At 40.6% G+C, this 27054-nt stretch overlaps 1 protein-coding gene across 3 annotated transcripts in view; it reads left to right on the top strand.

Moving 5' to 3' along the window:
* LOC127441617 (sodium/potassium/calcium exchanger 2-like) overlaps positions 1-25187 on the top strand; it is a 91358-nt gene extending 66171 nt beyond the window's left edge. For all 3 annotated transcript variants that reach the window (XM_051699229.1, XM_051699239.1, XM_051699219.1), the window contains 4 exons: positions 16863-16997; positions 17092-17181; positions 17614-17780; positions 23813-25187. In XM_051699229.1, coding sequence (XP_051555189.1) covers positions 16863-16997; positions 17092-17181; positions 17614-17780; positions 23813-24062 — 642 coding nt within the window. In that variant the 3' untranslated portion in view covers positions 24063-25187. The remainder of the gene's footprint in view (positions 1-16862; positions 16998-17091; positions 17182-17613; positions 17781-23812) is intronic.
* The last annotated feature ends 1867 nt before the right edge of the window (positions 25188-27054 follow it).

The raw sequence follows: 27054 nt of genomic DNA, 5'->3' as shown, positions 1-27054 counted from the left end.
GCAATCAAGCAATCTATGAGCACTGATGTGGCAACCGGCCACATTAAACTACACATATATAATACATATTGTACATGTAAGTCTTTATATCTGTATATGCTTATGAGCTTCTTTGAAGCATTTAATATAAATTGCTCAATTTATATAAACAGATTGGCTTGGGCCCTAATGAATTTTGTCATACAAATGTTTCACTACTGTAAAGTAACTTTTCTGATCGAGGTTCTTCATCTAGTGAACTGATTATGAATTTTGTTTATGTCACTGATCTTCATAATTAGTTATTATCAGTTACATCAGTTACTTGTAGTTGTTTCAGCCCTACACACACACACACACACACACACACACACACACACCACTGTACACTCAAAACTCCTCACACTGTGATATTCAGCACTCTAAAACAGAAGAGAATGCTGACTTTGGAAAGTAAAGGCCAAGTCACGGCAGGTTAAACCTCACGCCTGTGAAAAACATTTCACCGTCTCCCTCCCTGCTGTACTGTTTCTGCCTGTTTTACACACTCACAGTCAGCATATCATGCATGTAGCATTATCATCCTCTGCCCCCTGTTGGTATGGCAACGTGCCAGAGGAACAGACGGCACAGCGTGCATGCAGACTGAGAGAGTGCCCTCTCAATGTCACCGTGACAACCAGACCACAAGAGGCCCATCACTCAAAAACTATGTGGACACACACACACATGATAGACCAGTTTTAGGGCACAAACATAATATTGGCTTTAGTTTAGTACCGCCATTATCGTATACCATTATCGGGGTCGGGGGTTAAGGGCCACTCAGAAAATGGTAGTAGTTGTAACCACTGTGAAAACAGATCATGATACTTGTTTGCAGACTTTAAGATTTTACTACAATAAAAAGCTACAACACCGTAACTACGGCAACACTGAAACTGAAATAGCGGTAACACTTTAGTTTAGGGATCAGAAATTAGACAGTAATTAATGACTAAAATTGGACTTGTAAGGGACTAGTTACGAACTTGTTTGGAATTATAAGGTATTTGTTAGGCCCTTCTTTGTTAATTTCTTACCCTTGCCTAATAGCCTCTTTACATTTGTTTTTTTTTTTTTCCTAACAATTAACTTATTAGGTAAAAACAAAAGATACCAATAGCTAGTGAGGTGCAAAATACATCCTTTATAGGTTCTTATTACACTAAGTGAATGTGTGACTTGTAAGTTTAAATAAATATAGAAGACAGAGACTTATGATGCTTAGTGAAAAAGCAACAAAAACATCCTCTTTACACTAAGGGCACATAGTGTTAGATGCTATTTGCACCCCTAATTAAATACTACTATACAGGGGCATCGCTGAGAGTCCCACAAACACCTACACCATCCCCTACCCCTAAACCTAATCCTAACCTTACCTGTTTGTTGAAATACTATATGCATTCAATATGTATTTCATACTTATAAGCCGCGCATTCACACAGAGTACTGAGAACCTATATGGGATGTATTTTGCATCATACTAGTTATTGATTTGTTTTGTTTTTAGCTAAGAAATTCATTGTAATGACAAAAGCAAATATAAAGGGGCTATAAAGCAAGAATAAGAAATCAATAAAGTATTAATAAATACTTTATAATGTCAAACAAGTACATAACTAGTTACTTGCAAGTGTAATTATTAGTGATTAGTAATTATATGAATTATTTCTGATCCCTAAACTGAAGTTTTAACAAAATAGCTATTTATTTATTTATTTTATTATTATTAATCATTTTTTTTTATTAATCATAATTAAAGATACCAGATTTTAGTCATGACTCAATTTTGCCAAAATGTGTAGTTAATGCATTTTGCTATTATAGGGCAGTTTAGTCTGAGAAGACAGCGTATTTAATTTGATGCGATTGAAAACAAGGTTGTGAGGGGTATAAATACAGTCCAATCAATATTCCGTACTGTTCTCTGCCTCAGTATAAATAGAGCGCAACAGTGTCCGCCCACTTTTTCGGCCGTCTTGGTTCTGGATGTATTTTCCCCATTTATTTCTTTCCTTGGGATTTCATAAAACCCTTCATAAAAGAGTTCAAAACCATGAACCAAACCAACCAGCTCCAAGGTGAATCACAACATCACAAACATTGATTTAAAGAAAAAACTGAGAAACTCAGACAATGTAGTGTAGTGTACTTACCTTATTTCATGAGGGAATAAACTGCAATCCCATAAGGCATTGCAAAAGAAATAATCGGATAAAAAAATATTGACTTAAAGTTGTTGATTATAAGTATAGAAACAATACATTTTAAATTTATTGCAAAATATTCCGATATTTGCAAATATATTCGTTTGAGAGTGTAGTGAAAACGTCTTGATTGCGTCATTGACAGTACTTCATGCCAGTTGGCGGTCACTGCAGAGCTCATTTGATGTGCATTCATCACCGCGATTCTCTAATTGGTGGATCTCTTTCTTCAAGATCATGGGAAGTGTAGTCTTCACCAGGAATTTTGCTAATAAACATGATTTTTTTTTTTAAATGAAGGAGAAATAATGGATGAAATGATGGCTTCAGCTGAAGCATATATCAATGATTAACTGTCTCGGAGCTCACGGTGGGTCTGTCTTGAAAGGTTTATAAATTAGCGTTAATAATCAATTTGTCTAGAGAAAAAATGTATGCGATTTTTACTGCCAAAACCAGACTGTGACGCTCTATTGTTCAGCTGATGAAACATTGAAAGTATACTTTTCCACAAATTTTCAGGGGACAAAACAAAAAACTAAACAAAAAACAAAACATAAGATAAGATAACATAATCAACGTAGAATCGATGTCTCTCGCGGCATTGAAACAGCGTTGATCTCCGACGTAGATTCCGCATCTTTTTGCTCATCAAAGTCACGTTGAATCTACGTCGTTCACGCCACTGAAAACAAACATAATATTGGTCTAATTGGTTTGCTTACCTCACGTTGAAATGACGTTGGGTGAAACTTCAACATATTATCAACATATTTTCTACTTTTGTTTTTAAAATCTCAAATATTTAAACATGAATAAATCAGCCTATACTGTATATGTACTCTTTATTAAACACACAGCACATTCAGATTTATACAAAATTTTATTTATACAAAATGTACATTTACAAATACAAAATTCTTTGGAGTTAACTTTTTCTACAGTATATAAATCTTAATACTTAACAGCCAATTATAGAAAAACTGCCTTCACACAGTTGCATTCACAAATGGATGTATAATAACAAATGACAGGCTAATTTAAAGGTAGTGTCAATTTGACTGATTTTAAATGTAAGTTCATCCATAAAATTAAAATGCTGTCATCATACACACACACATATGTTTTTCTGAACCTTGGACATTTTTATTCTGTGAAACACAAAAGGAGATAAGACAGAACATTTGGGATTGCATCTTTCTTTTCTATTTAAGTGAGTGGTTGACTGAAATTCAATGTTGCAATATATTCTTTTGTGTTTCACAAAAGAAAAACATACAGGTTTGAAACATACAGAGCCCCTTAAGAGGACAGAGAGGATTTCAGGTCTCAAAAACACGTCGAGACACCAGCGTTCTGTTTCATTCGTTGCGCTGCGTCTAGACTTTTTGTAGCGCAGGTGTCACAAAAATTTAACGTTCTGAACCAGATCAGGTTGCAAAGAGGTGACTGTTACGATGCTCAACATTATTCCAGATTGTTCTGCACCAAGTGAAGTTTCAGCACTTGATAAACGGCAACGTTTTTTTCCCCTTCTGCTCTAGTGTGCTGAGGGGCTGCCGTGCCTTGTGTGTTTACTGTTACTGTTATGAATGTTGCCTACAATGCTTACAAAAAATACAGCCTTTTGCAATATGTTGAACAATACACTGCAGCGTCAGAATATAAGCTCCAGGTGAAAGTAAAGTAAATAAGACAGGAATATAATACTATTGTATACAACAAATCCTCAAAGTAATAATAATAATACTGTATGTTATAATGACAAACTGGATAACTATAAATAATTGTTAGGTTATAATATTAATAAATACCAACTCAATTCCAAAATGTTAGTGGGTCAAGTAGTAGGTTTTGCACACCCTGTTCACAAAAAAAAAAAAAAAAAGAAAAAGAAAAAAAAAAGTGTTTTGTACAAATATGTGTAGGTAAATATTACTTTTTTATCTGTGGAAAAACGGGAAAACATGCATTAATTACATTTAACTAGATTTTTATTTCTTTAAACATTTTGAATGTATGTATGGCTTATAGGACAAATGTAAAATTATGATTTAAAATCTATTTTATGCAATTTTTTAAGCAAACATTTTCAAAATGGGGCCCCAGGTTGGTCGGTTGATTGGGGCCTCAGAAATCATAACACCTCACATGAGACACGCGGAAGAGCAGCGCTGTTTACAACTGAGTAGGAGGAACACTGTACAGAAGCCTCGTTGGTTTTGGTTTAGATCTGTATTTATCTGTTTGTTTACTCACAATGTGTGCTTATCCTGGATGTCTCAATCGAGAGAAAAATGTGAGATTACAGCCATAACATGCCAACGTGAATTTGTCACACGAGAGACGTGTACACAGTGCTGTTTTCATTTTTAGGAGAACTTTCCCTTTTAGTTAAGCAAACCCTTAGTGTCAATATACTTACAATTATATCTAAAGGTTTTCTTGAAGGCTTAGTTCACCCCCAAAAAAATTTTATTCTCTCATCATTTACTCACCCTCATGTCATCCCAGATGTGTATGACTTTCCTTTATCTGCAGAACACAAAGGAAGGTTTTTACAAGAATATCTCAGCTCTGTAGGTCCATACAATGCAATTGAATGGTGACCAAAACTTTGAAGCTCCGAAAAACAATCCAATCAGTTTTGGGTGAGAACAGACCAAAATATAACTCCTTTTTCATTATAAATCATCACATTAGCAGCCTCCTTGGCGAACATGATTTCAAGTTTGATTACACTTCCTAGCACCATCTAGCACTCTGTGCATGTGTCAGGTAATAGGAAGTGTAATCGAGCTAGAAATCATTATTGTGCCTAGAGATGCACAGTGAAAAAGGAGTCTATTCTTACCCAAAACCGACTGGATCATTTTAGAAGACATTGATTAAACTACTGGAGTCGAATTGATTACATTTATGCTGCTTTTGTCTGCTTTTTAGAGCTTCAAAGGTCTGGCCACCATTCACTTGCATTGTATGGACCTACAGGGCTGAGATATTCTTCTGAAAAAAATTGTTTGCGTTCTGTAAAAAGAAAGAAAGTCATACACATCAGGGATGGAATGAGGGTGAGAATTTTCATTTTGTGGTGAAATATCCCTTTAACTTAAGGGATTCTCTTCAACTGGACCAAGTTTAAGTTATATTTGCATACATCTAATTTTGAAAAGAACTTGCAAGTAGACAGCCATCCATATAAAAGCAGAAAAAAAGTCTTGTGTGGTGTAGGTAGGACTGGAATAGACATCTGTAAGTTCCCTATCTGTCACTCATTCGACGTTGTGTCGATGTAGTGACACTAGGGATCACTCTTGGGAGCCCCAAACACCTCTGATCTTTGAGAAAAGGCCAATGGGAATTGGCGAGTGGAATTTTCATGCCACTCCCCCGGACATACGGGTATAAAAGGAGCTGGCTCGCAACACTCATTCAGATTTTCTCTTCAGAGCCGAGCGGTTGTATTTCAGCGAGCTGAATTCCTCCGCCAATCCATTCACCTCTACAAAAGCTGTTGGATTTATGGCGCATTACAGCGGCTTCTCCCCCTCGCGCACCGGTGGAGTGCAGAGAACACCCCTGGGTGCTTCGACAGTCTAAAAGAGTATATATTCTTGCAATAAAAGAGTATATTTTCCCTACTAAAAGAGTGGCACTGACGGAGAGCATTTTTTAAAGATGCCTCTCCGTCTGTGTTTATTTCCTGGTTGCGGTCGTTACCTCTCCACTCTCACGATCGCTGTCTTACGTGCTTGGGCACTGCCCACGCAAAGACCGTGGACGGGTCATGTTCTCACTGCGAGAGCATGACCATGGCAACGTTGCGGTCGCGGCTTTCCTTCGTTAGAGGGTAAGCCACCCCAGCGGCTCCCCGCCTCGGTCCTTCTACCTATGGGTTTGAGGCCACAACGGTTAGCACTGGGGGCGATTTGGGGACCCCAGTGGGAGCCGCTCCGCCGGGTAACCACCCACAGACCTCCTATTCCTCAGTACGCTCGTTCACCCCGCTGGGATGAGACCGCCGGCTCGTCTCAGGGCGAGTTTGTAATCTCATTCGGCACTCGCAAAGTGGATGAGCTCTTGATCGCAGCATCGGAGAGCGGGCTGGTCCAGTCTGATGGCGAGGACTCGACTGGGCTCCCACCTTCAGGTGTGGTCGCCCAGTCACAGGCCGACGAGGAGCTGGCGGCCATGCTTGCCCGGGTGGCTGCGAGCGTCGGGCTGGAGTGGAACCCTCCACTCCCCCCTGAACCCTTGTGGCTTGACGATTGGTTCCTGGGCTCTGAGCGCTGCTCACGGCCACGCCCCACCCCGGTCCCTTTCTTCCTGGAGGTGCATGAGGAGCTCATGTGGTGGGCACCTTTCACTGCCCGGACCCGGTTTCTGAGCTCCACTGCTCTTACTACCCTTGACGGTTGGGCTGCCAGGGTGTATATATGCCCCAGGTGGATAATGCAGGTGCGGTGCACCTGTGCCCCCAAAATGGCGCCACTTGGCGGAACCACCCGAGACTCCTGTCCAGCGACCTGGCCCAGGCGTAGAGCCACCCACAGGAAGCAGATGCCCCTGTCTCACGGCCCGCCGCCAAGAACCCGAGGAAAGCTTCTAGCCGCCCCTGAGACGAGCGACCCAGGCACGTGGAGACCTGCTGCAGGCCTAGAGATGGTAAGCAGACCACTCCATCCCCCAGTGGAGGGCTGGGAGGAGAATCCTTTGTTGCCTTTTCTTTGATGCCCGAAAGGTTGCGGTACCCACATGTTCAGAAAAGGAGCGGTTTCCTCATTTCGTGGGTCACACAGCTGGTGTTTACAGCCATCGTTATTGCGATCGCCGGACACTGCACATTTATGGCAGGCACGACGCTTCGGAGGTGCCCCCCCCACCTTGAGGGTGTACATGGCTGCCATGGTGGTGCACCACAATGCAGTTGACAGTAAGTATTTAGGGAAGCATGACCTGATCATCAGGTTCCTTAAAGGCGTGAGGCGGTTGAATCCTCCCAGACCGCACCTCATTATTTCATGGGATCTCTCTGTGGTCCTGTAGGGAGCACCGGTTGAGCCCTGGAGTCAGTTGAGCTAAATGTGGTCTCTTTAAAGACTGCTTTCCTGACTGCACTCATGTCAATCACAGGGTAGGGGACCTGCAGGCATTCTCTGTCAGCAACATGTGCCTGGAGTTTGGTCCGGAATACTCTCACGTGGTCCTGAGACCCCGACCGGGCTATGTGCCCAAGGTTCCCACAACCCTGTTTAGGGATCAGGTGGTGAACCTGCAAGCACTGCCCCAGGAGGAGGCAGCCTTGTCGTTGCTGTGTCTGGTGCGTGCTTTATGCATCTATGTGGATCACACTCAGAGCTTTAGATGCTCACCCCCCCCCCCCTTGGGGGCTACGAGCACACTCTACCAGGAGTGTGGTGGCCTCCTGGACCCTGACCATTGGTGCCTCTTTAGCAGACATCTGCAGAACAACGGGCTGGACAACACCCAACACATTCGCGAGGTTCCTCAATCTCTGGGTTGAGCCGGTTCATCCCGTGTGTTGTCAGGTACGAACAGGTAAGTTGCTGGGACAACTGGCCAGGTGTACCGCATGCACATAGCGCCTTTCCCCTCCTGGAGGGGGAGACATGTGCTTTTACCCCCCAGCCGTGTTCACGAGACCGTGGACCCTGGATGTCCTTCCTCCTTAGCCCTGTGGCAGGCGAGTTCGCAGAGAAACTCGATGCCGGCCCAATACATGTGCTAGTAGGCCCTATGCTGGGGTAGGTGCTCCACATGCGCTGGTTGCCGGTCTGTAACCCCGTGTGATGTATCTTCCCCATTGGTAAACCTGTGTCTTCCTTGGGCAGAGTCCCCTCTGCCCCGGTCGCCATGTTTGTAGAGCTCCATCCCCTCTGGGTAGGACCTACCACGGGGACTTCTCCACATGCAACACTGCCAACAAGCTCGGAAAGACCACTTGACGTATTTCCACACAATTACCTCCCCTTCGGGTAGGGTGTGGTCTCCGCGTTATCTTCCTCTTGGGAAGGGACACCTCCCCAACGTGGACACTTAATGGCCCCCAGCTGTACAAGATTTCAAATCTTATCTGGTCACAGGAGTATTCCCAATACTATAACAACTCTTATGATGCCTTTAAAACCCTACAAAGGTTTTTGTATCCTGGGCGATAAAGCATTTGAGAGGCTGAAGCAAGGTGCAGTGAGTAAGTTGGCCACATTTCTGTGAAAATTATTGAAAATAGAGTCCCTGCAAATACTGAGGTCATGTGACTTTGTATTAAAACTCTGGCATCAATTCACAATCTTAATTTAAAGTAACATGGCAGCATTGTGAGAAATCCACTGACCTCATGGCAAATGTTCCTACATTTTGCATGTTGTTTTCATGAAAATATGATTTCTTTTTTTAATATATGGGCTTTTTTTTTTTTTTTTTTTTTTTTTTTTACAACATCTTAGTCATCTTCAGTGTTGTGTTCTTTGAAACAGTTTTCAACAATTTTATCATGACTGTTCTCTGCCACAGTCTGTCAGGAGCCGAGGCGCTTTGTTCCCACCTTCACAAGTGTGCTGTCCTTATAATTATTCTGCTCCTGCAGGATGCCTTCCCCTGACACACACACACACGCATACTCCACCTGAAGGTGACATTAAAACATCTCAAAATAATCTGAGCTCAACAAGCAGCTATTTTTACCTGAGAAAGGCCACATCCATGCAGGAGCAGGAGGAGGAAAAGTTGAAATATCACAGAGACAGTCATCAGAAATTCAGCTCTGTGGCTGTTTACCAGACATTTCATTGTCCCTTCTTCTGCCAGCACAGCGCTGTGAGATTACACTTTAAATGAAGAAAGCCGAATACCGTTCACTGTTGAGTAAATTACATTTAACAGGAAACTTTTGGGAATATTCTTGAATGGAATTAGGATATAACTAAAAAAAAAAAAACAGTTCACCCAAATAGGAAAGTTTTGTCGTCATTGTCCTCAAACCTGAATGGCTTTCTTGCTTTGTGAGACCTTTTTGTTCTTGGATCACTTTGAATTGCCATTAATCTGCTATTTCCCTCTTATGTTAAGGGGTATTTAATGGTTAGTATTAGATTTGGAGATATATTTCTAGGGAATGTTTTTTCTCGGACCAACAAAAGATGTTTATCCAGGAACATGTTTTACTTACCGGCAGAAAGGGCCAAATACAAGTAGTTATAATTGTAAATGTATTGTCACTAAGGGTTTTCTTAACTTAAGGGGTTTCTTGCAACTAGGCCTAGCACTGCTGGTCACCAGCATATGTTGCGTTTTGGATGCTGGTCACCAGCCAACCCAGTCTCCTGAGAAGTCTTAATAATAGCATGAGATGACCAATCTAGTCTCACAGAATGAACATTACTAATACAAAAGTTTTGCAAACTGACTTTTACGTGCCATGTTCTACATTTCGCTGCAGTTTTCTGGTGAAAATAACACTAGAGGCGCTACAACAACTGTGCATTTATTCACTTTCACACAAATCACAACTACAACGGCTGATTATGACTTATAAACACATATTTTTTGCTCTGATACTCACACACCACTTGTTATCATATTTATACACTTTAACGCATCATTTGACAAACTATATTTTTTTTAATGTATTTTTTACTGATCCACCTACATTTACACACTTAATACAATGTGATCAGCTTGCGCAGTAGCTCAACACATAGTGTTAAACGCAGAACTCGGAAGACTGCGGTTCAAGCCCAGCCATGCACGTAAGTTGACCCGTGAGAGAAAAGGGTCATAGAAGCGACACAAAATGCCGTGGTTGCTTCAGAAAATGTGCTTTCGATATCGCGCTTAACCTCTCATTTGCTTGTTAGGATTAGGTTAAAATTTAGGTTAGGGAGGAACGTTTTACTCATTACACTTCACATCTAACATTCACCTTTAAAACTGTGTCTGAATATGACACCATTTCACTGGCTTTTGGCGCCCCCCGCTGGACATTTCACTGGGAAGATGCAGCAAAATTTGTGATGAGGCATGTAATTTTGTTTTGCAAAAATGCTGTCATAGTAACATAATTTTTATGAGATCAGTAATAATGAGATCAGCAAAACCATTATAAATCGTTTGAGTTGGCTCGAGAAAAAAATCACACAACTTTTACTCTCATACAGAAAAACAAAGGAACCGACAAATAATGGGCCTTAATCACTAATAATTACGTGGATTTTTCATACATATACGCGCAGGTAAATTTGTCACAAAAAATTCCCACCTGATTCACAGGTTCGTACACACATGAATTTGTTCATCCTCGTTCTTATTTAATGAATCCGGACTATTCTAAATGAAAGAGCGTGTGCCCGAAGTTAGTCATTTGAATAAATCACGCCAAACCTATTTCATATTTCTAATATGCTTGCCTAAAACCTAACTTTATATAAGTCCTTTATGCAAACCTTATATAAGATGCATATGTAAAGTTGCTGAGAAGGACTTTTCAGAGACGTGTATTTCACCTTATGAGGTGAGGGGAAGTCATTTTAAACAATGATATGTTGTTGTTTTTTTGCTATGGTATACTTAAATACACCTTGCATAGGCATTTTCTTCAGAGAAAGACCAAGCAGATGAGAAGACCACCTTGACACCACTATCCAATTGAAATTTTGCTTTCTCTCCTATGACTGACAAATGAAAAAAATAATAAATGTGTTATTTCTTGGCAAGTAATTGGTGTTTGGAAAAATACATAAATTTAGAGTCTTCAACATAACATAGACACTATATAACAGTGCAGTACAATATTACAATTTACAATGATTTTATTGTATATACCGTGTACTGTAGATGTTGGATGAACTGATGGCGAGAAGCGATGCTTGAGCAGGAGGATTTATCTGTGCCTCATCATCCACTATCAGGCTGTGCGTGTGGTCAAAACGGCAGTGCTCGATGTGGGAAGATATCCATGGCGGTTCTCCCCCTTTGGCTGATCATTTCACGAATAGGACACCTTATAAGGGTTAGAATCACTGCCTGTACTGTAACACGAATTGAGCACTTCGAGCACTGCCATATGGGAAGGAAATTTCCAGTGCCATTGCAATGTTGACAAAACGTTTCCGTGCTGTATAGGAACATTCTACCAGCTGCATCTACGCACATCCAATGGTTGCTCTATCATTAAGCGCACACATCCAGAAACAGAACCCAGCTCGAGCTATAGCGCATATCATCTTTGTTACCTTGAAATAAAACTTTGTAATAAGAAAACTGTGTTTAGTCCATGTTTAAAAGGACAATGGGAGTATGTGATTTTTGCATACATGTAATTTCAGTTGTTCCAAAAACAATTCATAATTTAGATTAATTTAATTTTCTTTTTTGGTGCAAAAAATTATTGATGAATCATAATTTGTTCATGAAAACATTTGCAGATTTCACGCACAAACACGTGTGAATGCGTGGTTAGTTTTCGAGGACCAATGTAATAACAGTTTTTCCTAACAGAACCTAAACCGCAAACCTAAACCTAACCATGAAGTCAAAACCCTTCATAAACCTAAACCATGATTTTAAAAGGAAAAGAACTTATGTGTAGCAACAGAGGTGGGTAGTAATGCACTACATTTACTCTGTTACAATTTCTTGAGTAAATGTTTTGAATTTTCTTTTACTTTTAGACTAGGTTTAAAAGTACAGGGGTACTGGCAACTATCGCAGCTACTTCGGGCTGATTAACTGTATAAATCCATGTAAATATCCAAGTTAAGTGTAAATGCCTTTTGCTCTGCCGAACATGTAATTGACAACTGGAGCGTAAACAGACAGGATTTCTGTGCATGGTGTCCTACACAGGCTGCGTACTCTGCATTTAGGGAGTGGCGGTACTGTGTACAGAACTAATGATCTAAATTCTTTCGACACTGAAAAATTTAACTACACTGAACTAAGAACTAAAAGCTATGAAATAGTGAAGGTAGGCATTAATAAAACATGATCTTGCTTTGGTTTATATTTCAGCATTATATATAATGTCCCTGTGGGACATTGTTAATGTTTTCACCATAATAATTACTAGAAATGTTTCCAAACCACTCTTCTTATTGTCAAATTCATCCAGATCTTACAAGAGCCCTTAAAGGGATAGTTCACTCAAAAATGAAAATTGTCTCATCATTTACTCACCCTCATGCCACCCCAGATATGTACAACTTTCTTTCATCTGCTGAACACAAATTAAGATTTTTAGAAGAATTTCTCAGCTCTTTTGGTCCATACAATGCAAGTGAACGGGTGCCAACATTTTAAAGCTAAAAAAAAATCACTAAGTCAGCATAAAAGTAATCCATAGGTTCCAGTGGATTCAGTATCTTCAGAAGCGATGTGATAGGTGTGGGTGAGAAAGTGATAGCTCAGCCATAATTTAATATTCTGTCTCATTTCCCTACCCTCATGTTGTTCCAAACCCGTGTGACCTTCTGTATTCTGTGGAACCCAAAAGATGTTAGACAGAATATTAGGGACTGACAGTCTCAGTCACTCAGTCAGATAAATGTGTATTATGTAATGGAATATTGGGTAGATAATGTCCATTTTTTCATTTGTGAAAGTAACGAGTTACTCACTACTTGATTCCTCTTTTAATTGGATACTTTCTTACTCTTACTCAAGTCATTATTTATGTTAGCACTTTTACTTCTGCTTGAGTAATCTTTTTTTTTTTTTTTAAGTAATTGTACTTTTACTTGAGTACAGTTTTTGGCTACTCTAACCACCTCTGTGTAGCATGGAAGAATAGGTAAAGACCGAAATCTCCAAAATGGTTGATCAAGATTACGATCAAGGAACATATTTCAAATCAGCAGAAAAATGGTATCATAAATTGTGATTTACCTCAGATTATGCTAAAAAACAAAATTTCCCCAGCTTGTATAGCTAATGCGCACACGCGTTTTCGAGGTGACTGACAGGTGATGTCTGTATCTAAAAGGTGATTGTCTCTTTTACCTATAAGGCAGGACTTCCTTTCTACATCCATTGACCACTGGGCATTCGAATTTCTACCATTCATTTTAATAGAAGTGACCCATCTCTGCCAAATAGTCTCTGGAGAAGCATGTTCCAGGTTATTAGCATACATCAGTCATTTGTATTGCTTAAATATCGAATGAGTAATTAAATTTGTTCACTGATGTTTCCTTTCTTAAAATACAGGCTAGCTAAAATGTGATGCCTCTAGTTTGACGATTTTAAATTCTTTTTGTTGATTGGTTGTTTTAAAGGAACTTTTTGTACAAGCTAAGTCATACTATATCTTATGATTTCACCATTTTCGTACGAATTATCACAAGTTGCCGTGAGACTATGCTGTCACCAGCATGGTGTGCCCACCAGGCTTCTTAACTAGCTTAACTTGGAAATTGTTGTAGGTCAGCTAGCCTCATTGTAAAGAACATGTTGGTCAAACAACAACATGTCAGTGCTGGTCTTCCAGTTAGACCAGCACCAAACCAGCCTGGACCACCAGGGAAATTCCGTCTGCAACAGGTTTTTGGCTAAATCGATAAGTCACTGTTAGTTCTCTGTTAGTTGACGAGAGCTGTTGGCATTTCCATTTCCAGGTTTGTCACGCGTCATCCACCAATCTTAGCGAACACCATCTTCCTCTATGAATCAGCCGAGCAGGAACCTCTTAAACCCATCACCATAGTAACCACTCCACAGCCCTTAAAGCAGAAAACACACACATTTTGATGGCTTGCTATTATGCTAATTGTGAACTACACTTAAACACTACATAGTTAGCATGGCCAGTACTGTTTCAGACCTGCCTTACTCTCTCCCTGTGGAGAAGTAAGAGAGGATGAAAGAGAATACTGGAGACTGAAGGAGCTTCCCGATATGCTTTCGCTCCGTCTCAGTGACTTCTATCACGGCGGTTACAGTGAAGCAGCTGACAGCATGTCTCAGAGGAGCTCCGCTATGCTCACTGTAATGTTGCAGATGCAGAAAACCACACACGCAAAGAACCAGGTAATAATCTGTTGTTATCATAGGGTGTTCAGAGGGTAGTTGAGTTTATAGCTGCCTTTAAATGTGGCATGTTCTGACAAGACTGTCTCTGTCTTCTAGGACTTACACAACCTTTAATTGGAGATACAACAGTGTTTTGTGTGTGTGTGTGTGTGAGTGTTGCTGTTTCATAGCTCAGGAGACTTAATGGAGCTCCTCTCAGTTATGGTACATTCCAGTATAAACATTGATGTTTCTGCTAAAATACTATCTGAGTAGAGAAGATTAGAGAATATAGCTATAAAATTAAAGGTGAACTGTGCTTTTATTTTTTTTTATTTTTATTTTTTTGTAATGATAAAACTTCTTTAACTGCAAGTAAGCCATTCGAAAGTTGATTTCCTTGAAAAGTGTAAACCCTGCAGCACTATCAAAATATTGCTCTGTTTGTTTTAGCATACTGACAGGTCCGACACTCAACCAATGACATTTGGTGGAATAAATGATGCATAAATTACACTGTTCTCCCTTTTATTAGGGTTAGGAACCGAGAACTGGTTCATTAAATATATTTTTTTTATTCCAGAACCGTACGATTTTCATTTTGGCTCTTTTAACAGTTCTTGATCATGCATTTTTCTGCCACACTATGCAGCGGTGGCTTTGCCTCTGCCAGCTGATTTCTTTGAATATACAGCACAAAATGCACAGTGCTGCCAGTGTAGTCTAATTCCCAAACTAATTAATCTTATGTGCCAGTTCGTTTGAATCTTCAGTGCGAAAAATATTTCACAACCAGTGTAGTTCAATTTCAAAGAAATTACTCTTATGAGCTAGCTATTTTTAATATACAGCGCAAAACATAGGCTGTGTCCCAAATAACACACTATACACTATGCAATTACAAAATATACTATGCATTTAACCGTGTAGTGTATGAATTTTCAAAGTGTAGTATCATCCCAAATGGAACACTTAAAGTTTTTTTACTACACGGAAGCATTCGCCGTTTAACAGCTGACGGAAGTGACGTTTCAAGTGCACGTGATGTGTTGCCGCTAGCTACACCTCAGTTCAACACTTGTATCTCAAACAACGTACATATTCACATAGTGTGATGTGATGGTAAAGCATTCAACAAACTTATGCAAGGTGCTGTCTTCACAGAAGTTTCACGAGCTGCTACATTCTTCATTATTTACAACTGTTTTGCCAGGCCAGCAACACAGCCAGGTAACTCCGCCCCTTCCGCTATGTATGGGAAGCTGCGAGCTCTGAGTGCACGAAGTGCCCAACATTCCACACTCTGTTTTTTTTAGTAAATCACTTAAATCATTTAATGACTTTTATTATTATTATTATTATTATTATTATTATTATTATTTGACAATGTGTAGTTAAAGGAGCAATATGTAACATTGACATCAAGCATTTAAAATGGGTACTGAAGTCCAAATTCAAAATATCGGAGAGAGTTGTCTTCCCCGCCCCCTCCTACCCAGACTTGAAGCTCACGCAGGTTGCCAGGTTGAGGACACGCAACAGGAAAGAGCAAACTGACAGTGGCAAGCAAGGAGCCTTACACTGTAAGTTTGTCAGCTGATGTATACGTTTGCAATGTTTTTAATGTTTGAAAATTATAAACCAGCTCATGTGGACTTTTTATAACTCTATCAATGTTAGCTAGATGTATTGCTGCTTCCTTGGCTGCAGCGTGCTGTGTTTGCCAGCTAACCTGTTTCAGATCTGGCAACCCGGGGTGTTGAAATACTATTGGGAAATGGGCAGTGGGCGGGATCACACAGGCCAAACCTCAAACAGAAATTCTGGCCCGGAACGGACATTTCAAAGTAGAATATACTGGCTGTAGCATTGTTTTCGGAGAAGCCAGTATTTCAACTTAGCATGTTTCCTAAATCTCTCATAACATATTATGATAATTTTATGCTTTAGTACAGTAAATTTATTACATATTGCTCCTTTAAACGCAGACCTATGCATTACGATTTTTTTTTTTTTTTTTGCAATCTGTGAAATTTTATTTAAAAGAAATAATTAAATATGCAAGCACTGTTTTTACTTATTTAATATATAGTTTGGTTTATGCCTCTAAAAATCTTTGAAAAGTAATTGAGAAAACCTTTTGTGAGAGTTGTATTAAATTTATCTCTGATTTGTTATAGCTCATCTGTTGAAATCTGAAATGATCTCGTCATTTTCAGCAGACTGTTAAGGGTAGTAAATGCAATAAATATATTTTCGATAACTTTTTCCTCAAAAGTAAGAATCATAACGAGTAATTGGAATCAGATCCAGGATCATAAAATTCCTCATGATTCTCTCCCTGCTTTTTATTGGGGTCTTGGAATAATTTGAGTTCATAATGAAATCTTTGATTTTTGATTGCAGACTTTTGTATTTTCACAAATCTCTGCTCTGATTGAGATGTTGTTGAGGTCTCTTCTAAAAATCTAGAGAAGATGCTTGTGAGATTACCAGGGTCTTTTTCTTAAGAGAGCAGAAAACAATGAGAAGCAGGAGACTTAAACAAATATGTCCAACAATTGAGTTACTAGAAGGCTGAAAATGACTTTCTTTCTCTCTGAGCAGGGTGAAGAAGATGATGAGGAAGATCAGCCTCTTAGCCTCTCATGGCCAGAGACAGGCCGCAAACGTTGCACGTATCTCTTGATCCTGCCCATAGTCCTCCCTCTGTGGATTACTCTGCCTGATGTCAGGAAGCCTGTGAGTACCTGTAGAGTACTGTTTTAAGAATGCCTACCTATTGCGCTGGGAAATTGATGTAACTTTGTGACACTTCCTGTTCCTTCCACTTTAGAGTTCCAAGAAGTTTTTTCCTATTACATTCCTGGGGGCAATTTGCTGGATTGCTGGCTTCTCCTACCTGATGGTTTGGTGGGCTCACCAGGTACTGCCATATCTAAAATGCATAGCACAGGAAACCAGTTACAACTAATAAACATCAGGGCAGTCTAGAAATGTGATTCTTGACCATGTGGACTTGGTTTGCCATTTGTTGAAAATGTTTTATTCCTGTTCTGGTTTCATCAGTTGTCTGCTGGTGAACGCTCCACAAAATGTAAAGACCCCATGAAATGGTTAGACAAACACAATTTTCTTATTTCCTCTTGAAACAGGAAGTTGGGAAAGGAATTATCAAAGGGCTTGACCCTAAAAATGAGTCATTCATATTTTGGTCCATTTTCCTGGAAGAGACAGTGTGTCTAGTGAACTGGCAGTAGTCATTGACATTGGGCCGAATGGGCACCTGAGGTCAAATCTTTTTGTGCCAAGTTGCATTTTTCATCAATCCGAATGTTTTGTGCTCATTTTGCCGCAGGTTGGAGAGACTATCGGCATCACAGAGGAGATCATGGGGCTGACGATTCTTGCAGCTGGAACCTCCATCCCTGACCTCATCACCAGTGTCATTGTGGCTCGTAAGGGTCTGGGGGACATGGCAGTGTCTAGCTCAGTGGGCTCCAACATATTTGACATAACTGTGGGGTAAGAACGCTTCGCCACCTTAATCATCATCATTATCATCATCAATAGCAACAGCACAAAACAAACTTAATACTGTAAATGATGCTTTAAAAAATAGCATACAAGCTCTGTACCACAATCTGGTGAGCCTACACCTAGTCTTCACAGCATTTTAAGGCACCACAGGTGCACACCTGATGCAATAATACATTCAGGCTGTTATTATATGTTTTGGCCAAACTTTTTAAGGATCTGGAAACCCTAAAACACAACTTTTGAGATGTTAACAGATATGTATGTGTTGCACATAATGTAAAAAGTTAATTTTTAGATTTTGTGAACCATTTCATTATTCTGGTTTAAAGAACCAAAGTTGTTAATGTGAATGTGACGTATTACCTCCCAGTCTAAATTGCGAGTGGCAGGGAAAGACATAAATACATTTCCCCTTCTGTCGCTCACTCAACGTTGTGTCGATGTAGTGTCAGTAGGGGTCGCTCTTGGGAGCCCCAAACACATCTAATCTTTGAGAAAAGGCCAATGGGAATTGGCGAGTGGAATTTGCATGCCACTACCCCGGACATACGGGTATAAAAGGAGCTGGCTCACAACCACTCTTTCAGATTTTTCTTCGGAGCCGAGCGGTTGTGTGTCAGCGAGCTGAATTCCACTGCCGGTCCATTCACCTCAGAAAGAAGCATATGCTGTTGGATATACGCTGCATTTCAGCGGCTTTCTCTCCTTCTGCACGCTTAGTGCAGACTACGCCCCTGGGCGCTTCGACAGCTCTACTGAGAGAGTATATATTTCTGCAAAGAGTATATTTTCTTCTATTAGAGCAACACATTGATGTGAACGTCTTTTTAAAGATGTGTCTTTTTAAAGATGCCTTTCCATCTTTGTGTGATTCCTGAATGCGGTCGTTATCTCTCCGCCTCCGATGGCCACGGGCGCTGCCTCACGTGTCTGGGCCACGCTCACACTGAGGCAGCATTCGTGGATGGTTCGCGTTCTCATTGCAAGAACATGACCATGGCAACGATGCGGTCGCAGCTTTCCTTCCTCCGAGGGAAAGCCACTCCAGCTGCCCCCCGCGCTGCACCTTCTACCTATGGGTACGAGGCTGGCCCGGCTGGCACTGGAGGCAATTTGGGGATTTCAATGGGCGCGGTCTCGCCGGGTAATTCCCCGCAGACCTCCCGTTCCCTAGCATGCTCGTCTGCCCCAGTCAAGTTCCGAGATGAGATCATGGCCTCACGGCCAGCGTAACATCTCTTTCGGGGCTCGCGAGCCAGATGAGCCCTTGATCGCTGCGTCGGAGAGCGCACTGGCATTGTTGGACGGCGAGGACTTGACTGGGCTGACACCTTCGGGTCTGCCCGCCCAGTCTGAGGCCGACGCATAGCTGACCGCCATGCTTACCCAGGCGGCCGCGAGTGTCGGGTTGGACTGGAACCCTCCACCCTCCTCTGAGCCCTCATGGCTAGATGACTGGTCCCCCCCCCCCCCCCTCGGTCCCCTTCTTCCCGGAAGTGCACGACGAGCTGACGAGGGCGTGGAGGGCACCTTTTTCTGCCCGAAAAGGTTCAAATTGGTCCAGGAGCACCACCTGTGACTGAATCTGGTCGAGATGAGGGACGCCGACAAGGCTCGCTTTCTCAATGCTCCCAGATCGGCCTATTCAGCGACACCGCCGAGGACTTTGCCCAGCAGTTCTCGGCGGTGAAGAAGCAGATTGAGGCGATACAGCACATCTTGCCCCGGCGCGGCTCAAGATCCCATACCCTGTCTGCTCGCCGAGGGCGTCCCCCAGCGGCGGCGAAAGCCCAGGCGGTTCCGCCACAGCCCGAGCCCAGTTCTCGGCCCCAGCATAGAGCCCCCCACAGGAAGCTGACGCCCCCCACCTCACGACCGGGCGCAAGGACCCGGAAGGCTCCTAAGTGCCCCCTGAGACGGACGACTCAGGGAACATACTGAGCATCTACGATTTGGACGTCGCTAACGTGCCCAACCGCACCACACCCACGGCCAGGTGGTTGTGACGAGCTACGAGGATGGTCAAAAAGTCCCTCCTCCCCCGTCGCCGACACCCCCGACGCCGGGTACATGGAGCAAGGTAAGTTCGAGGGCCCCTCAGCACAGCCACGAGTTCGAGATGAAGCAAGGCTCCTCGACGTGGCGTCCCCTGCTCCCCCCCGCCGCGAGGCCCCACCCACAGGTACGTTAGATGCAATTGTCCACTTAGTGCTTCTTGCCCGGAGCTTGGACGAGTGGTTAGCGCTTTCCAACCCGTCACAATGGCTGGCCAGGACCATCCGACTCGGCTACGTGATTCAGTTCGCTAGGCGCCTTCCCCGGTTCAGCGCCGTCCGCTTCACCTCGGTGCAGGGCCAGAAGCGCATTTTTGCGTGCATCCGGCATCAAGATTGGTTCATGGCGGTAGACCTGGAGGATGCGTACTTCCACGTCTCGGTTTTACCTCATCACAGACCCTTCCTACGGTTTGCTTTCGATGGCCGGGCATATCAGTACAAGGTCCTCCCATTCGGCCTGTCCCCTCACATCTTCACGAAGGACGCAGAGGCAGCTCTTGCCCCGTTAAGGGAAGTTACGTCACTTCCCCCCCTCTGGGATGTGGGGAACTACATGACGTCTTGTGGGGCATTGGGGGAGGTTACGTGTGGACTGATGCACCTGCTGTTATGCACGCAGCAGCTTGCTTGCACCTGCATCGGCAGTTCACATAACACGGTCCAGCTGTTGTGGCGTTTTTCTATAGGGACCCCTAGTGTCACTACATCAACCCAACTTCGAGTAAGTGATAGAAGGTGAACGTCTCGTTTACTGTTGTAACCTCCGTTCCCTGATGGAGGGAACAAGATGTTGTGTCCCTCTTGCCACAACGCTGTACTATCTACTGAAATGGCCGGGACCTTGTCTCGGCTCCTCAGCACAAAACCTGAATGAGTGGTTGCGAGCCAGCTCCTTTTATACCTGTATGTCCGGGGGAGTGGCATGCAAATTTCACTCGCTAATTCTCATTGGCCTTTTCTCAAAGATTAGAGGTGTTTGGGGCTCCCAAGAGCAACCCCTAGTGTCACTACATTGACACAACATCTCGTTGGGAACGGAGGTTACAACAGTAACCGAGACGAATAGTATAAGAGCACATCTCTACATTATTCAATGATTTCCATCCAAATGCTGCGGTGCCTGATACGTGACAGTGCGAATGAGCAGAGAATTCAAGAACATTTCAAACACACCCATGGAGCAGACCACGGCCCATAACCTGACCAGAGTGGTCCAACAGTTCAGCTAAAGCCCAAGATATGCTTGGGTAAGATGCGAACGCTAGGCTTCTGCATACAGGACGCATGACGCAAATCTCGTCATCAGCAGAGTGCTCGAGCACTGAATGCGTGTTCACCAATTTTCTAACCGAGTGTACTCTGAACGAGCAATGTGTGCATGCTCCTGGATATATTTGCACTACTTAGTCATGCACAAGGTGGCATCACTCATAGTTGAGCCGTTGCTGTCAAGTAGAAGTGCTAGAAGAAGATGTAATCACCGGTAAACAACAGGAGACAAAGGTGGAAATGTTGTAGCAGTTGTAGGGCACATGCGCCAACCAAATTTAAACTAGTGCCGTTTAGGCACACATATTCGATTGCGTTTTTTCTAAATTAAATATATTTTTGCAAATAATAGCTTTGAGACAGCAGTATGCCTAATCATAGACACAGTGTTAAAATGGCTTATTGGTAATAACAAGGCGATGGAAACCAAAATTAAAAGAAGAATGGACAGAAAAGTAGACTACATGTATACCTTTGTTCTCTGTTTTAAGTGTTAAACTGGTCTTAATTGTACAGAGTCTGTAAAGCTTGTATAAAATGATAAAGTTATTGTCAATGATATGGATTTAGAATATCTTTTCAATGTTTTTCCTTAGTTTTCTTAATTAGAACAATAGCCCTAAAATAGGGATGTCAAAAAAAAAGTTTGGCATTTCACTACCAAGTTGATACAAAAATTCAAAAGATTTAATGCTAGCAGTTTTTTTGCTGTGCCAGTAATACAGAGTACTGACTCTGTTTTGTGCTCGTGCATTGTACTGTAAGCGCTTAGGACTGGGTAAAAATATTGATTTTCCAATGCATCACATTCTTCATTTGAACGATCTCGATATCGAATCTTAAATCCCCAAATCAATCTTTTACTCTGTCTACTACAATGACAGAAAATTGTTTGCATTTGCAACCAAATTCTGTGCTATGCTACTTAAAATGTCTTTGATTAGCCACTGGCTGGTAGATGTACAGATTTCATTCACCAATGATTGTGTAGTATAGTGGTGAAGTATTCAGCAGCGAGATCCTTTCACTGCATGTTGAGAGTAAAAGTTTAGACTCATTCTGTGTCCAAAGATGAGATCCACACAATCCATTTATCAATGAATAATCTCTTTTAAAATCGTTTCTGTTCTTTACAGTCAGTTGCTGATCAAAAATGACAAAAATGGAACATTTAAATCTCATCACACATAGCACGGATAAAGCCATCAAGTCCTCTCTCGATCATTGCAGAAATGCCGGTTTTCTTAAGAGACAGTAGAATTTTTTAGCATGTGTTCAACAAATCAATGCTTGTAAATAGTACAAATTATGCATGTAAACAGTAAACGCATAACTAAATATAACATATGCAATATAATATAATATTTATTGATGAAATACATGGATTTATTCATTTTTAAATAGCTCAAATGTGACCAAAATGATGAAAAACTAATGACAAATAAATATTAAAAATGTATGTTTTCGTAATGTAACTATTTGGAAGGTCCCCTGTATAAAAAAGCATTAGCTGGGAGAGCATTTCTTACATATGTAAGCAAAATGGACATTACACCTGAAATATACCCATGTAAATCGATATCGAATTGAAACGAATCAAAATCTGAATAAAATCTAATCGAGAGCTCATGAATCGGAATCGGAATCGAATCCAATCTAGAAATCTGTATCTCATGCTCTGCTTTCTTTGTCCACTCCTGTCTTGGTGTGATATTAATGAACATACAGTCTGTTTATAACGCTGGTCATTTCAGACAATGTAAACAAGCTGGGATAAAGTTGGATACTGTTTTTTGTTACTAGCTCAATGATGTTCATCCAAGATGGAGTGCAGAGAATGTGTACATATGTTTCATTTAATATTGAAAAGTATAGGTATAAAACGGTTATCGTAATAACTAAAAATGAACTGTTTTCAAATCACATTGGTGCTGAAAAAAAAAAAAAAACAGCTTAAGCCATTCTAAGGGGGTTTCCTGATCTTAACTGGTTTAACTGGTCTCCCAGCCTTACCAAGCTGGTGATCTTTTAGCCTGGCCAGCTGATAGATGTCCAAAACCCCTCTAAAACCTTCAAAACTGTGCTGCCTGGGCCTGGGTATTGATGCTGACTACCACCCCTGGAGTCATGAGTTTGAATCCAGGGCGTGCTGAGTGACTCCAGCCAGGTCTCCTAAGGCCCAGTTGCTAGGGAGGGTAGAGTCACATAAGATAACCTCATTGTGGTCGTAATTAGTGGTTCTCGCGTGGTAAGTTGTGCGTGGATCGCGGAGAGTAGCATGAGCCTCCACGTGCTGTGAGTCTCCGCGGTGTCATGCACAGTGAGCCACGTGATAAGATGTGTGGATTGACAGTCTCAGAAGCGGAGGCAACTGAGACTTGTCCTCTGCCACCCGGATTGAGGTGAGTAACCGTGCCACCACGAGGACCTACTAAGTAGTGGGAACTGGACATTCCAAATTGGGAGAAAAGGAGATAAAAATAAATAAATAAATAAATAAATAAAAACTGTGCTGCCTAACTAACTTGGCCAGACTGGGAGACCATAGACTGGTTTAAGCTGTTTTTCTGGTAGGTTTGTGAGTTTTCATTTCTGCATGCTGCCTGTGTAGGCAGTAGCCTGGAGCAGCTTACTGTTTTGGTACAATTTTAGTACAGAGCTTTGTATATCTATGATGTGTTTGTTTCTCAGGTTACCGTTTCCATGGCTGATGTACTCTTTTGTAAACAGTATGAGTCCAGTACGGGTGAGCAGTAATGGTCTGTTCTGTGCCATTGTGCTACTCTTCCTCATGCTTCTCTTCGTCATCATCTCAATCGCCGCCTGTAAGTGGAAATTGAGCAAACTGCTGGGCTTCATCATGTTCCTGCTCTATATCGTCTTCCTGGTGGTCAGCGTCCTTTTGGAGGATAAGGTCATCGTCTGCCCTGTCTCTATCTAATGTCCTGTTTCACTCACACTCCTCCGTGAAGCTAAAACCACTTCATACAAGTATGTACCTGCTGACTTTACCCCACCTCTGTACATCTAATTTGCCTGACACAGTTTTTTATGACCTCGCTCCAAGTGCACTCGACAAGGAGTTCCTGGCCTCCATCCCATCTAAACTACACTTCTCTAAATCAGCAAGAACTTCTGAAAGATCCATTTCTTACTTTAACACAACCCATTTCTTCGAATGCATGCATAGCGTGTGTTGATGGGGTTTTACATGCTATAAAATACTGCAAAAATCATTTTCATAATTTGTATTTTTGTGTTGTTTTCCAGGAAAATATTGAAATGTCCTAGATCAGTTTACTTTAAAAGCAAAACTGTGTAAGGTAATAAGACTTGTTTTCACATAATATGTGTAATATGTTTATTTTCTTATGCCATGTTTTTTTTTTTTTTTTTTAGGTTTTAACCATAAACCTGAAAACATTTTGATAGATGGGTCATTCTCATGAAACTTGTGAAGGGAGTACTACTGTGATGTAAAAAAACACTTTACTGTACAATTTATATATATATATATATATATATATATATTTTTTTTTTAATTTATTTATTTATTTCAAATTACGGTAATAAGAATATCATAATGGCCCTAAAAATAGGCTTTATTTTCTTTATGTCAAATATTATTTATTATTTGTTTCTTTTGATTTTGGGGTAAAATACTTTCGTGAGAATCACCTAGAATCACCATTTCAAAAAATGCCAATGGTGTAAGAAATATAAAGATACATTCTTTAAAAACAAGTCTTAATATCCACATGATTTTGCTTGTCAAGTAAGTTCATCTTATTTTAAGGATGTTCAGGTATTTTTACTGGAAAACGAGGCCAAAAATACTGTTTGAGAAAATTATATTTTGCAGTGAGATGTTCTTAAACTAGGACTGTAACGGTACACCAAACTGAAACTGTTTGATAGTTGATCCTATTGAAATATTGGAATATAAACTGGGTGAGAATCACCAACATATATGGTAAAGCCTTAGATTTTTATAAATTATTTTTCATTATTGTTAATTATTTATTTTATTATATATATATATATTTTTTTTTTTTTTTTAACCAAATCAAACAACATGCAAGTTTTGTATTGCTCAATGGTTTGAATACCAAATGTTCTTTAGCTGGCTTGTCCCTCATTATTGTTTTAACACTCATAGGGAATCACGTCATGTCCAAGTATATAGAATTACATTCATTCTTATTTCTAAGTACAGTAAATTTTGCATGTTTAATTTTTAACATTTGTATTGTGACCAGTTATAGGACAAACAAAGCAAATACCAATTTAATTAATGTTCCCTTTGTTAGGGTTTATAAAGGGGTTCATAAATGACTAATAATTTATTTACAGCTGCATTATAAATCATTGATATGTGGTTATAACAACAAAAATAGGGCGACTTTCTTGCAATACTTGCCAAACAGTGAGCATTTTAATTTGCATGTTATAAATGCTTAACAAATACACTTATTCATACTTATAAATCATGAATTACGATATTTTATGTTTTCGATTAGTATGTTACAAAGCAGCTAACACAGATTATTATAGTGAGATTAAAAGGAAGGATTATGTTGGTTTTTTTGTTTTGTTTTATGTTTGTTTTTTGCTGTTGGCTTCGTGTTTGTATTCATTAGTGTAATGTCTTGACTCACTTGTGCTGTCACTTTCCTTGTTATGTTGATGTCAAAAGAATGGTGCTACTCCAAGTGCTGTCCTAACTTAACTAGTCCTTGGCAAAAACACTTTTCAGGTCTTCATTCTCAGCATGTATCGTATAATAAAGCTTTATTACCATTAAACCATACAGAACTTTGTACATAGGTTTCTAATGTTGGCAACTCCTTATTACATTCTTTATAATGTATGTGCCCACTTTACATTAATTTACTTTAAGTTTAATAGTGTTGAATAAATGTTATTAAGCATTTATAACATGTGAGGTAAAATAGCTCAGTATGTGGCAAGTATTGCATGACAGTTGCTTTTTTATGCATGTTGTTATAACTGCATATTAATGATTTATAATAGATTTGTAAATGACAGTATTTTTTAAACATCTTTTTGTCTTTACGAGTTCATCTTAAATGGTCCTGCAAACAAATTATTGCTTAAAAGTACAAATATTCCATTTAGTATCTCAATTAATATGAGGGGGCCTATTTTAAGAGTGCTACATCTTATACATCATAGTGGGTGGGCGTGGCCGTAAAGTTTTTGGATTTTCGTGCAAGCATGCCAAGTCTTTATTGGGTTGGTGAAATAGCACACGCAAAGCGTGAATGGGTTTGGTCAAGTGCAATTTAATTTTAAAGTTCTTCTCTGGTTAATGCACTGTCTGCATCCTATTATATGTTGAATTCCTTGTCAAGCAATGTCGATATAAATGAAGATATCCCATTCATTGGAATTTGGTAGTGTAAGTGGGCTGTATGCAATGCATTAGAAGAATAGAAATATGGACCATTTGTGTCTTACGTTCTTTTGCGCATAAACCACATCCTTGTTGAATGTCAGGGATATTTCTATGACAGTGATGCGCTCCTTGTATATGTATAGAAAATGTGGTGCTCGTCAGGACTAATTGAATGTAGGCTGCATTAAATTATAGAGAATATAAGTATAATTAATCATGTTGATCTACTGACACAAATCTTGGCTTGCATTAACAGTGACTGTCAGGGACATCATTTGATGTTGCAATGTATTTTCAGATTTTGGACATGGACTTTGTTACCACCTGCTGCTGGAATCTCAGAATTTCTAATGTAGGAACTGAGTTTAGACTTTGCGTGGAGAATAGACATGGTTCTCAGATGTCTTAGAGCAATGACCTATTTCTCAAGACAATAGCAAATTGCGCTTTGCACCACTTAATTAACATCCAATACACCCACAGTTTGCATGCTTACCCCCACATATAGTGCACT

Source organism: Myxocyprinus asiaticus, chromosome 1 (assembly GCF_019703515.2).
Source record: "Myxocyprinus asiaticus isolate MX2 ecotype Aquarium Trade chromosome 1, UBuf_Myxa_2, whole genome shotgun sequence".
NCBI classification, from domain to species: Eukaryota; Metazoa; Chordata; class Actinopteri; order Cypriniformes; family Catostomidae; genus Myxocyprinus; species Myxocyprinus asiaticus.
Note: the sequence above shows the minus strand (reverse complement) of the source record. Positions and strands in the feature narration are given on the sequence as shown.